General features: G+C 38.0%; 1 protein-coding gene across 11 annotated transcripts in view; it reads left to right on the top strand.

Annotated features, from left to right (window-relative positions):
* The window catches only part of NBEA (neurobeachin), a 512894-nt gene that overhangs the window by 210473 nt on the left and 287980 nt on the right, over positions 1–14441 (top strand). For 10 of the 11 annotated variants that reach the window (XM_074567614.1, XM_074567653.1, XM_074567643.1 and 7 more), the window contains 2 exons: positions 8384–8538; positions 12671–12797. In XM_074567614.1, coding sequence (XP_074423715.1) covers positions 8384–8538; positions 12671–12797 — 282 coding nt within the window. The remainder of the gene's footprint in view (positions 1–8383; positions 8539–12670; positions 12798–14441) is intronic. The other variant, XM_074567605.1, reaches the window with a different exon arrangement.

Below are 14441 nucleotides of genomic sequence, written 5' to 3'. Positions count from 1 at the left end.
TGAGTCCCTGTTATTGATTTTTAGGGTTTGGGGATTTCTTGTTTCTGGTTTTTTGTCAATTTGCATTTGTCCCACTAGACACAACCTAGGCCATTAATGTTTGTGAATTTATTTGTGATTCTACCCAGTACTACATTCTGAAGCCTGCATTTGTTCCACTCTACCTTTTTTCTAGTGGAGAGTTTTTAGAGAGGTGCTAGTATTGAAATTGAGAGTGCTTTGGTTTTGTGTCTAATTTATTATTTTTTCAAAGTGAGGTAATTTACATATATTTTCTGTACTTAGCAGAACTCTTTCAATAGGAAGCATGCTTCCATAAAGCAGAAAATCTTGAGTTCCTGGAAATGAGAAGATCAATTATTTTTTGTTGCTATTAAATATCTATATTACTATGGGTTTGCATAGTTTAAATGCTCAATTAAGTTTTTTCAAGCATATTTTGAAATATTTTGAAGGACACACTTTTGAAGTATTTTAGTCTTGTTTTTTCTTTTTTCTTTTTCCCCCATAGAAGGTACTTGGGGCCACTTTTAAAGGTATTTAAATGCTAGAGAACATGGACATCTCGTGAAATCCGATCAGGGGTGATGCATGTCCTGCCAGTTAGTACAGAGAAAGAAGGTCTTCAAAAAGTATAAAAAATCTATGTTTTATGTATGTAGGCCATATTTAGAAGGACTACTCAGAGTCTCTATGTGTTTTACTAGAATTTTTTTTTTTTTTTTTTTTTACTGTTTGACAGAATGGGAAAAAGACAGGAACTGGGAGAGAAGGTGGACTGAATGTTCAAATACATTATTTATCCATTGTATTATTGCCCACCTTTGGGAGATCACTGATAGGCACTGCCCTACACAGTCATTTAATAAAATAGCTAAATTAGGAGATTATATTCCTGTTATAGTCCTTAGATTCTTCAAAAGATATTTGCTGAAAAACAGATTTGATTTCCCTGAAAACTTAATAAAAATGAATTATGAATAAATAGAAAATCATAGAATCTTCGTGGTTGGGAAGGACCTTTGAGATCATCGAGTCCAATCATACACAAAAAAAAACCCAACCCTACAATCTCTGCCACTAGAGCATGCCCTGAAGTGCCAAATCTAGATGTTTCTTAAATACCTCTAGGGATGGTGACTCAGCCACCTCCCTGGGCAGGCTGTTCCAGTGCCTGACCACTCTTCCAGTAAAGTAATTCTTCCTAATATCTAATCTAAACCTCCCCTGCAATCTACCCTCTTCCACTTTAAAACTGTTACCCCTTGTTCTATCACTACACTCCCTGCCAAAAAGTCCCTCACCATCTTTCCTGTAGCTCATTGAGGTTCTGGAAGGGGCTATAAGGTCTCCTTGGAGCCTTCTCTTCTCCAGGCTGAACAACCCCAACTCTCTCAGCCTGTCCTCACAGGAGAGGTGCTTCAGCCCTCTGATCATCTTCACGGCTCTCCTCTGTGCTTGTTACAACAGATCCATGTCCTTATTATTTTGGGGGCCCCAGAGCTGGACGCAGGACTCCAGGTGGGGTATCACAACAGCGGAGTAGAGGGGCAGAATCACCTCCCTCGTCCTGCTGGCCACGCTATATGTTTTTGTCCTCTCCCAACAGAAAAGATTACTTTATAAAGTTAATAAAGAAAAATACTCGGAGAAAAGAGAACACCTTTCCCATGAATCAAGAAGGGACAGTTACAGGTGCTGTCACCACTTAGTCATTTCATTCCCCGTTACTTTGGGTATCACAGTAGTTTGTGAACATGTGAATGAAAAAAATATTCAATAATGTGGGAATTAAGTGACTCATCTGGGGTTCCTCTTCATTCTCAGTAATTTTCCTGATCTTCGTGTGAGGGAGATTGTGGTCCAAAGGAAAGACTTGGGAGCTCCTCTGTTTAGAATCTTTTCTAAGGCAGCAGTTAAAATACACTCCAGAGAATGGGAGGTATGGTTTCACATCCTGTTACACAGAAAAGGGAATCGAAGTGAATTGTCTCTATTCCTAGAGAGTGTCTTAGCCGCTCGTTTCCTAAATAAAGTGGAGGACAAGGTGGAAGCGCACGTCCATCTCAGCAGTTCATTTGGAACAATTTCAGACAAAATATATTAATAGGATCAAGTCAACCAAAATTGGGTGTATTAACCCTCATTTTTTTTCATTAAGCTGTAATCGTATTCCTCTTGTCTGTCATTTAGCAACCTGTACACGGGTAACTCTTTCAAAACTCTTCTTAGAATCATAGAATCGTTTGGTTGGAAAGACCTTTAAGATCATCAAGTCCAACCATTAACTCAGCATTGCAAAGTTACCACTAAACCATGTCCCTTAGTGCTACATCTACACGTCTTTTAAATACATCCAGGGATGGTGATTCAACTGCTTCCCTGGGCAGCCTGTTCCAATGCTTAATAACCCTTTTAGTGAAGAATTTTTTCCTAATATTCATCCTAAACCTCCCCTGGTGCAACTTGAGGCCATTTCCTCTTGTCCTATCCCTTGTTACTTGGGAGAAGAGACCGACCCCCACCTCTCTACAACCTCCTTTCAGGTAGTTGTAGAGAGCAATAAGGTCTCCTCTCATCCTCCTTTTCTCCAGGCTAAACATCCCCAGTTCCCTCAGCTGCTCCTCATAAGACTTGTTCTCCAGACCCCTCACCAGCTTCGCTGCCCTTCTCTGGACCCGCTCCAGCACCTCAATGTCCCTCCTGTAGTGAGGGGCCCAAAACTGAACACAGTACTCGAGGTGGGACCTCACTAGTGCCAAGTACAGGGGGACGATCACTTTCCTAGTCCTGCTGGACGCGCTATTTCTTATACATGCCAGAATGCTGTTGGCTTTCTTGGCTACCTGGGCACACTGCTGGCTCATACTCAGATGGGTGTCAGCTAATACCCCCAGATCCTTTTCCACTGGGAGCCTTTCCAGCCACTCTTCCCCAAGCCTCTGGCATCACATGGGGGTTTTGTGACCCAAGTGCAGAACCTGGCACTTGGCATTGTTGAATCTCATAACATTGGCCTTGGCCCATCGATCCAGCCCATGTCCAGATCCCTCTGTAGAGCCATCCTGCCCTCAAGCAGATCAACATGCGTGGAACCATAGCCGTATGTCAACTGAAGCTTTATATATGTTTTATCAGCAGAAACCAGCATCTCTCTGGTCCTTAATACGATTCACTGGATATACAGCTGAAAATTATACTGGGCTTTTGTCTTGCTTTTTTGCCCCAGTAGACCACTGTAAAATCACTATTAAAGCTGTTTTGATTTTTAAAGGACTGCAGCTTTTTAGCTCTTGCTTTTTTGGATTTTTTTGCATCGTATATACAGGATTATGTTCATTCCTCATTCCCAGTTTATACCTCATACTGATTGTCTCTTTATGTTTTTTTCTTTATTCAGTGATGTTTCTAGCATTTAATACATGACATTTTCACTTATACTGTATTCACATTCTTACAAATGATTAAATTTCCAGTATTTTCCATTTCTCTGTTCAGCCAAGACCCTTCATCTTTCATGATAGTTAGCTTTTTAACCTCTTACAGTTTTTCTTTGTTTTTTGTCAATATTTTTGATCACTTCTGATGCTTCAGCTAATTATCCTGAATGCAGAGGAGATTCTAGTGACTGGGACTTTCACTGGGAGTAAATACTCACTTTCCTGCTTTATCTGAGAGTGAAGATCAATGATCTTCTTGCCCTTGTCCTAAAATCCTACCTGAGATGATTTGCTTTCTTCTATTTAGAAACAAGCAATTTGTGTTTAGTAGATTAGGATCATGTCATGTACTTCAAGATTTGGATGTTTTGATAGATTTGGATGTTTTGATGAACGTATGGCATCAAATGATTGAAAAAATCCCTAATAACTGAGCATTCAGCACAAAGGTTTCATTTGCATGACTCTCCAAGACTGTATACTTCTGTGAGCCTTCCATATCCTTTCAATATACCTCACATTTTTTAATCCAGTTTTTCTTCTCCATGGCTATTGACTCTGAGTTACATCCCTCCTCCTTGATTTCAGGTGAACCTTGTCTTAATGCAGTCAGCCTAATAGAAGGTTGCAGGTTTCAAAATGTGTTGTTAGTACATACTAATGATCTCTTGCTACAGACTCAAATCAGAATCTAGGGCCGAAATCAGAAAGAACACTGAGTAATCAGCAATATACACATTTCATAAAGGACTGGACATGTCCATAGGTATGGAGAATATGAATAACTTTCAGAGAAGAAATACTAAGATTTATTTTTTTTCAGAGATTAAATTAATCTGACTGTAGGACAAGGTGACGTGTAATATAGCAGACAAATTGTCCCCCATTTTCTACTGTGATTTCTTCTGAAACATCTGGCAGAAGTTGTTGTTTGACACAGAGTACTTCTGTCAAAAATTTGCCTGAAGAGCACTTCTTGAAAATCAGCTTTCTGCTGCTCTGGGGGAGGAAGGGAGGAGCAAGAATATTAATTCAGCCTTAAGAGGTTTCACATATCCCAGAAGAGTGCAAAGTGATTCTGATTTAATTGCCGCTGCTCAGAGGGGTAACACAAGACCTGCAGCATTGGAGGCTTATCTCTGACCTCTTGATTGACCTGAGTGATTAGATTGGAAGACCTTTAGATTTTAAAATGGAGAAAGAGATACAGAATGTGGATCAGAGCAAGAGATAGAAAATACAGTGCTGCATAACTTCATTTGCCTGTCACCAGCACTGGGTAGCTAAATTTTTAAGGCAAGTTAATTTGAGAAAGTATTTTTTTTCATTTCCATTTCCTCTTTTAGCGGTTCAATGTATTGATGCTATTATTTTCCATCTAACTATTTCATGTGAATTACTAAAACCCAGAAGAATCCTGTAGCTATTTGCCAGGGTTATTTAATGAACCAGCAATGCACGAGTGACGTGGAGGTTCAACCAACAACACTCATCTTAAACATGATGTGAATTATGATGACTTTAGGCTTAGATTTACTATTTGAAAATGACACTCATTGAGTAACAAAATAGCGGTTAGTAGTCACGTTTCTTTTTAGAATTGTGAGCTGCCTGATGAACAGAGAAATAAAATTAGCTGCTGTAGCCAATTACTACTAAGCTTTTGTTGGCTAAATCATTGAGGATCATTTGGGAGCATGATGATGTGATTCAGAAAAATGTGGACCACTTTGGAACATTTTGGAAGTCTGAAATATGCTTTATACAACAAGGCCTAAAATTAAATGACAGAGCATATATAACCTTTTCTTCTAGTGTGTAGATTTCTCTTCCTCCGTGAAAGAAGTATCTGAATGTGCTGTTGTAGTGGTTTGATAGGTTAAAAAAAGGGGGTTTTTGACTTGAGAGAGGTCTGTCATCCTCTTTCACCTTTCTTGTTCTGCTGTTCCTCTGATTGTTTTACACATTTTTGACCACTCTGTTGTGTTCGTATAGTTTTTCAGTCTCCTTCATCTGGATGTCATTCTGTATTCACTCGCTGTGTTTTGATTTATCAGTAGGAATGAGACATTTTGACAAGGTCACCATGTATGACATGTCAGAAAACTGCATTTTCTTTCAGTCTGGGATGATAGTGTCTCACTGATTTTGCCTATTCTTATGGTAGAGAGGCTTCTCTTGACGTTTCTTGTTAATTTGTAATTTAATAACACCTGACCTGTTTTAATGTCCTGATTCAGACCTACAAAAGAATGTCAACCCTGTGTAGAGCATTAGTATTCATGGGATCTGGGAAGGATTTTCCTTTCTTTTTGTGGGAGCTGATTTTTAGTCTTAAACTACACTCTTAAGAAAAGAATCTTTGCCTTTATAGGAGGCCAGTACATTACGTCTGAGGAGTGAAGTTGACACATGTAGTCTTTGCTTTGGAAAGTTAGGTGGTCTTTTGGATACTCCGAAAGACCACTGAGCTGTCTGAAGATAAGGAGGGAAAACCTTGAATTTAGCTTCATCTTCTTTGGAAAAGTAACAAGGAAAGTAGGAAATACTTTTGCAACAATTGTGTCAGCAATTTAACCAGACAATACAGGAAGGAAAAATTAGTTTACTTAAAATAAAAACCAAAACAAAACAGATTTCACTCACTCACACTCTGTCTCGTGTTTGCAAGCAGTAGAATGGGTGTGTGTGTCTAAGGAGTGTGTCCAGCAGTCAGGCATCCCCCATGCTTGCAACCAAATGCTAGGTCCAGGATTTGCTGCCATGACATTGTGAGCATATATCACTATCAAGTCTTCCTTGCATCTCCTGGTTTCTTCATAGGTTGGAAACTATTTGCAGTTGGATATGCTTTTTTTTTACCCTTATGGAGCTGTCAACAGCCTGTCCTTCCCCACCTCTTTGAGTCATCACCGTTCATTATTTTTGTCTCCAAGGTCTGGTTATCTTGTGAAGCTACACTCATGCCTGTGGTCTTTATGACCTGATAATCCACATGCCATTAGCATAGGCCAGTCTAAGACTATTCATTCTTCATTCACACCAATCCTAGCCTTTCAATTGCAGTTCTCTACACTAGAAGGACTCTGCTCTTCAGTATTTATTCAGTACTCCTGAACACACAGAATTCAAGTATTTGATTAATGTATTAATTGAGCTAGAGAATTTTGTGTGTGGATAGGAGCTGATTTTAAGACATTTCATGGTGTTATGGAGCAGGTTAATCTAACCCGTGTAGACCCGGCTTTATTCACCTGTAGCTGCTACTATGTAAACACTTCATATCAGCAGCGATTGTAAGAGATTATTAACTGCAGAAAAAAGCAATTATTTTAGGGTCACATATCTTAACCAATAGCTATTGCATTGTGCAAATTCATCTTCTCCTAATGTAAATGGAAGGAGACAGAAAACCATCAATACACCTATAATTACCTTTCTAATAATACATACTTCAGAGTAGAGGTAAAACTGTTGTTCAGAATGCAGAGACGTCAACTAGCACTGTTACCCCTCTAAAAAGAGTGGGGGAAAAAATGGCTTATGGATTGTTTTGTACACTATCATCATATAAGTGGACATCTCAAAATATAGCACTTGTATATAATTCTCACAATGGTATCAGCAATGCAATTTGCATCACCAGTCTTTAAAATCCAGGGAGACTGAGGAGATATAAAAAAAACTACATTACTGTAAAAAATTGTCCTGCATCTTTTGATCCATCTTGTGCCATCATATTTACACAGAAGTATAACAAGATAATTACCAAAGGAACTTCTAGAGCAAAATGTGGCCTTATTACCCTATCTAGTTGTATTTTCTTGCTCTTTTATTTGATCACAATGATTAAAGTGCTTAACCAGAAAACACGTGCATGATGACAAAAATATATATTTTTAACATTTACGAATATGATTTGTTTTAGGTTTGTTTTCCATTCAGGTTATCTACTGAAATAGACTTTTTAGGATTAGTTTTTTATAGATAAATGGAAATATTAAACAGAAAAAATGTAAATCTATTTGTCTGCACTATGACAGCTGTCCTGTGTTGAAAAAATATTAATTAAATGTCTCTGTAATATTTTCCTCCTTCTTCCCTTTTAACATGTACAGCAAGCCTTTTAGTTTTGAGATTTGAAAGAGAGTAGTGTAAGCTTTGGTGAGAACGTGTTTGTTTGAATGCAATGTTGTCTATATATTACATCAGAGTTTTTGCATGAAAGCCCTGTTCTCTTCTTAAAAGCTTCAAATTCTCAAGACTGCATTTCAAATCGTATTTTTAAATCAACCTGATAACAATACTGTGAAAGCAAATATTTGCAGTGTTACATTTTAGGTGTTCAGTTTGCATCACGTGCTGCTGATTTAAATGAGTATTAAAGTTTTGCAGAAGGCTGAGTGCAAAATTATGTTTGTTAGTCAGCTATATTTGCAAGACCAGTACATGCATAGTACTGAAGAATCAACTACTGTATTCAAATGTTCAGGTGACTGGCAAAAAGAATTGTCATCTCAGCTAACTTCAGTAAGATCAACAAATTAATGTACTCATCAAGACTGCATACGTATGGACTGCTAGTGTGCTGGCATCATTTCCAACACTTTCCAATGTTTTCTTTGCAAATCTAGAACACAGGTGATAGATAGCGCTGTTCACAGCATCTCAGTGAAGTAAGTGGTGGGGTCTTTCCATGCTGTTGGCACTGAAAGACAAATTAAGATTCTCAGAATCACATGAAGCTGCAGACAAAGGATAGGAATATGGGGTTAGGGTCCGTTAACCTAGTCTTACCCTATTTCAGAAAAGTTAAGAAAATTGACATTATGATGTGTTTTCCTCATCAACAGCGTTATAACACAGCATAATCCCATCAGAAACAAAACCTCTTGCTGACTCCGTTGTGCGGTTTTAGTAATCTGCCGTTTCTTTTTCCACAGGAGCGTGGTTGTACCAGTAAAGAAACCCCCTCCAGGCAGTCTGGCCGTTACCACAGTTGGAGCTGCCACAGCTGGGAGTGGACTGCCACCGGGTAGTACACCTAATATATTTGCTGCAACAGGAGCTACACCAAAAAGTATGATTAATACAACAGGTATTGTCCTTAAATATTTTTGTGACCCTCATTTTTTCTTGTTTGTTTTTTTGTTTTGTTACTTTTAGTGATGTTTTGTTTTTTAATCATCTTTTTTGTTACCGTTTTTGTATTTCTAAAATAAAAAACCTGGGAAGATTAAAGCTTGGCCTTTTTTAGAGCCAGCGTTTTCTCTTGGTGTATGTTTATAATCTTTGATAGTGCACATTGGACTTGCAAAGCCTTAAATAAGTGAATAAATAGCCTTAATACTGTTTTATAAGCGTAGTTTAGAATTGAAATGAGCTAACTTCTCCAGTGCCCTGCAGTAGAGGATGTTTATATGATACACACCAATTAATCCCTCCTCATGCATCAAAGAAAGTAAAGACAAATAGCTACTTAATAAATATCTTGTAGATTGCGGAGGGTTAATATTTTGGGCAATTACTATTTGTCAATGGAAATTATGCTAGGATTTTTGGAAGGCTTTTCAGTAAGAAGCTACCTAATGTAACTGTAGTCCTGTCTTACCAGTTGTTGTTTATTGTAAGCTGTAGAAGGAGGACAAGACCTTATTTTAATTATTTATAATAGTAATAATGGGATTGTCTATCATGAAGGAGTCTCTTGACCATGGAGACTGCGGTTTTCATTCAGAAATGAATCCTTACTGAGAGCAACTGATGTTTACTTTGGAAAAAAATTCAGCTCCTTTGCAATGTCTGGCTATGGTCTGTTTTCTTTCTAAACTAAGCTTTCTAAGCAAAAGCACTTGAGAGAAGAGCTCTCTTCAAGGATATCACAACTTCAGTCAAGGGTTAAGAAAGTGAAAATCTCCCTGGGGTTGCAGAAAACGGAGGGGGAAGCTTTTGGCATCCTTCTGCTTCATGGAATAATATGAAGACACACTCATTTTTTTTTCTTTCCTTTTGCAGATTACCTTTAATACCTGGTAATAGAACTTTGATTTTTCTAAGGATAAAAAAAAGAAATCTTAAAATCTAATTATCCTGAGGCAGATGGGAGGAATGAATGCTCTGAATAATGTTATCACTTCTATGAACAGCTCCATTTGTGTAGCCACTTCTGTTAATCTTGAATGGATTTCCTTTTAGGTACTCTTATGTCATGCAAAAAATATCCTACATTGGAAACCCTGTTTTCCAAATGATACTGACTAGTGTAAGCTTTTCAGTCTTCTCACTGATTAAAGATCTGAACTGGTTTGGCTGGAATGTAGTAGCTCTTCTTTGTAAGTAATTGCATTTAAAAATCAGTCATTTCCCCAATACTGTTCTTAGTGGAGGACAGTATTGCAGATACCATGGTACATTCACTGTGGATTAAAGGCTGCCTTTTTTGGTAGATCTTATAACTTCTTTTTTTTTTTTTTTTTTTTTAAATGCAACTGTTTTTGTCTCCTGGTCTATGGATTATCTTGGTTAAAGAAAAAGTATTGATTCAATGGAACTTCAGCAAGTATCAGATTTAATTAGAACTATATGTATACTGAACTTCTTTAGTGATCTTATTTGGGAAAGCCTTTTATGCCTGAATTCATCTGAATGAGCTTTATTGATGAATTCTTTTAAGAAATAGTTTGAAAAGTCCTCCAACCTTTTCTAAAGATTTGAATTTTAGATCAACATTTTAGAAATGCTAAACACATTAATGACAGAAAAAAAAAGTATTATCACATTAAAAGCATATAAATGTCTATTAAATTAAAATGCTCATTTTGCCATTTTTAGTTCAGCTGTGCCTGCGGTAGTTAAGATAGTGATCACGTATGTCAGTTTTTGAGATATATACATGAGGTATCCAGATACTTACTGGTTTATAAACTTGTAGTCTGTGAAATTATCTATGTTATTAATTATTTTAAAGTAATGTATAGAATTTAATTGAACAGCACCTTGTTTTTAAAAAAAAAAACTATGGTAAAAAAGAAACCATATACAATTTTTTAGAAACACTAGATGTCCCCCCAAACCTATTTACAGTTGTTTTTACAGTATGTCACAGATACTCTAGAAGTACAGTTTTATCTTTGAGGTCTATTCTGTGCTGGACCTGTGCAAAAGGTGGTTTCTTTTCAGTTATTCATGGATTGCAGTCGATGTTTACATTCCATCTGCCATCGCTGTGTTGTAGTCAATGTCCCTGTCACATTGTAATGAGATCTATGTTACTGAAGTCCTTTGAGTGTTTTGAATGTATCTTTTGGGAGACAGGTTTTCTTCATTCATCTCTTTATGTAAGAAACTGGTTTTATAGGTTTTAGATTGCATTTCTGTAATTCGTATTCTGATTCTCACTTCTATATTAATCCAGTAGTTCTAGGTCTGTTTGACCTTCTCTTCTGGGAGCCTAGCTGATTAAGCAACTTAGCAACTGCATTTTTAGACAACAACCTTAATGAAGAAAATTTGACTTTGGAAGGAAAAGGGAAGAAGCAGTAAAAATACGTGTCACCTATGTATATATCAGTATAAATATGTAAATGAATACATATGCGCACACACACATATACACATATACGTGAATCCTCAGTCTTTTTTAATCTACCCTATTCCCAGCTAAATTGCTGTGATTCCTAGGTTGGGAAAGATGGCCTACCTTATGTTGTTTTGTTTCCTTCTCATTACGTTTGGGTACATTTACAGTTTGCATTTAGTCCAAGTGAGAACCCGCGGTGTGAGCCATAACCCGCCTCCCACTCACATGGTTAGAACAGTAAGCTAAATCAGTTCCTAGTCTAAGTCCTGAACCTCACCAGCTACTCCAGCGTGAGCCAGCCCAGCAGAGACTCCTGAATTTTGATACTGTTTTGAATGTAAATTTTCTTAAATAAGCCAGTCAAAATTCTGAGTTTTACCTTAATTATTTTATCAGTAAAAATTATTTAAAGGTAAATAAAAAATAAAAAAAAGTCATCCCTGCTGCCAGAGAATTTTTCACCATTATCAGCATTTGACCTCTACTTCACTGCTGGCTGCTTACGCAGTTAAGAAACCATAAATACTTTGTAGAGCTTCGCAGGAAACTGAAAAATAGTATATACCTATGTGGTGCAAAGGACAGTGATGTACCAGCTGCTGACCAGCAACAGGGAGTTACAAGTTATTTTAACAAATTGGCAGAATAATGCCGTTGATCTCTAAACTGGGGTTCTCCACCCCTCGTTGCTAACTTGGATAGCTCTTGCCTGTCGCCCTCGTCTCCGATAGCGCTGCGGTCCCTCAGGTTTTGAACTCCAACTGCAAGGATGTTCATTGCTGCCTCTCCTGCAGTGACGTGTTGCAGGAGGGCTGAGCAGCAGAACAGGGACAGCATTTATCACAGTGCTCTGACTACTGTTCACGGCCACTCTGTGCCCCTGCTGGTTTCCTTCAGAGAGGCTGAGCTCACAGTGCCGTTTCAGCGAGCATGATAGATTGGCATTTAGAGTCTAAGTTTAGCCTTTAGCTCTGACCCAGATCACTTAAAAGTATAAATGTATGCTCTGTCTGCATCTTTTTCCCGGGCAGCTGTTCACAACCCATTGAAATGATACCCCCGCTGCCCTCCCTACTTTTAAGGTCTTAAAATTCTCCTTGACTTGAGGAAGGAAACTGAAAAAGTAAAATTAGAGTCTTAATACTCCTCAAACACTGTTTCCCCCCATCACTTCCTGAAGGAATATGCATTTTCTATCTTCTCTGTCATTTTTGAATTTGTATTTTATCTTCTGCCTGTAGCTGCAACTGGGCAGCCAAGAAGTGTGTGTGTGTATATATATTAAAAAAATAGTTAAACTTCTATTCCCCACTCAAGCTCATCTCAAATATGCCTTTATTTTAGAAAGATCTTGCTTTACAGGATGATGTAAAAATATTTTCATCTTTGGAATATAATTTGGGAATAATGAAAATGAGGTAAGGATTTATTTTGCCTGATTTTCAATAGCTTTTTAAGCTTCTTATTGTTATACTAGCAAAATAAGGTATTAACTTATATGATAATCATATGGAATATTTTTACTTGTTTTAGAATAAATAACATTATTTTCTTACTTAAAAGTACATGAGTAAGATAAGGACTATATTAAAAGTCTCTAAAAGTTATATTTCTTCAGACTGAATTAAGACCTGTATTTTTTGGGGGACAGGTGCAGTAGACTCAGGATCTTCTTCTTCCTCTTCGTCATCCAGCTTTGTGAATGGTGCTACCAGCAAAAATCTCCCAGCTGTCCAAACTGTTGCTCCAATGCCAGAGGATTCAGCTGAAAACATGAGGTACGCAAGTTCTGTCTTTTAATATTAATTATAATTTCTCCTCCCGTAACAATTTCATACATACAAAATAGTGTAAAAAGAAAAAAATATATTTAAATATATTTTAGCTCATTTAATATGCGTTATTGTAGTTATACATATAATATAGTGTAAATTTATTTAATTTTTTGGTAGTAAGAATGTATATACTAAAATTACACTTCCCTGAAAAGTTTAACTTCCTTGAACTATGCCAGACACTAAAACATATTAAAAGTGACTTTGTAGTTGATTGGCTTTTTACATTCCTCAATAATGATAAGAATTGGAAGGCAAGCACAACTTGGCAATGGAACACTAGCAAGTGGAAAGAGAGACACAAACTCTTCCAAGCAAACAAAAGCCCTATTTATACTGGAGAGGAGGAAACCAGACATGGGTTCCTGTAGGAAACTAAATGGTGCCCCAGATCAGAGTTGGTGTTGCAAGAGACACATGCCATGGGGTAGCTGATACCCCTCTTATGCTCACTGGCAGCCAGGAAAATGCCCGCTGAAATTCCTATTAAATGCCTTTGTATAATAGGTTATTATTTTGTAAAGGTATTCAGTTGTGCCGCAGCACACTTCGAAGACAAATTTTTGAGCTTTTCAAGGTGCACACCTTTCTGCCTTAAAAAGCTGACACAGGGTATGCTAAAGAGTTGCCAAGTGTCCCTTAGTTGACTGGCCACTTTGAGGTATGGTTTTCAGAAGAATGGAAGTGGAGACAGTAACCACGCTAGCTCTTCGTGAGTTTACAAGCTCACAAAGAAGAGAATTTCGTTCTCTAATGAACGAGAAAGGAAATAAATTTAAATCAAGGGCCCTAGATAACCTGTAAAAAAAGTATTGGTGCTTCAGTGATTTAACACACAGTGGAAATGATTAAGGGATTAGGGGACTGGAACATCTCTCTTCTGAAGAAAGGCTGAGGGATTTGGGTCTTTTTAGTCTGGAAAAAAGCCGACTGTGGGGGATCTTATCAACACTTATAAATACTTAAAGGGTGGGTGTCAGGAGGACGGGGCCAGGCTCTTTTCAGTGGTGCCCAGCGAGAGGACAAGAGGCAACGGGCACAAACTTAAACATAGGAAATTCCACCTAAACATGAGGAGGAACTTCTTTACTTTGAGGGTGGCAGAGCAGTGGCACAGGCTGCCCAGAGAGGTGGTGGAGTCTCCAACTCTGGAGACATTCAAACCCTGCCTGGACACGTTCCTGTGCAACCTGCTCTGTGTGACCCTGCTCTGGCAGGGGGGTTGGACCAGGTGATCTCCAGAGGTCCCTTCCAACCCCGACCATTCTGTGATTCTGTGAAAAAAAAAAAGAAAAACCTTTTTAGCTGGTCCTATCCGAAGTGTGAGTGTCATGCAGGTGGACTCACAGGAATCGATGCACACGGTCCCAGGCTGAAAGGGTGAGGGCTGTTGGCCCCACTCCAAAAAGGTGCAATTGATCAAGGAGAGCATCACCATTTGTATGGCGTTATTTATTGTTTGACAGTGTTACAAGGCAAGTTAATAAAATTCTGGCATAATTAAACCACTTCTTTTCCTTCTTGTCTTCTTTGTATGTTAGGACAGTGTTTCCTGAGGGTGAAGTCTTTTTTAAAATTCAGATACTG

Source organism: Larus michahellis, chromosome 1 (assembly GCF_964199755.1).
Source record: "Larus michahellis chromosome 1, bLarMic1.1, whole genome shotgun sequence".
In the NCBI taxonomy this organism is placed as follows: Eukaryota; Metazoa; Chordata; class Aves; order Charadriiformes; family Laridae; genus Larus; species Larus michahellis.
The sequence above is the reverse complement of the archived record's forward strand: the minus strand, read 5'-3'. Positions and strand labels throughout refer to the sequence as shown.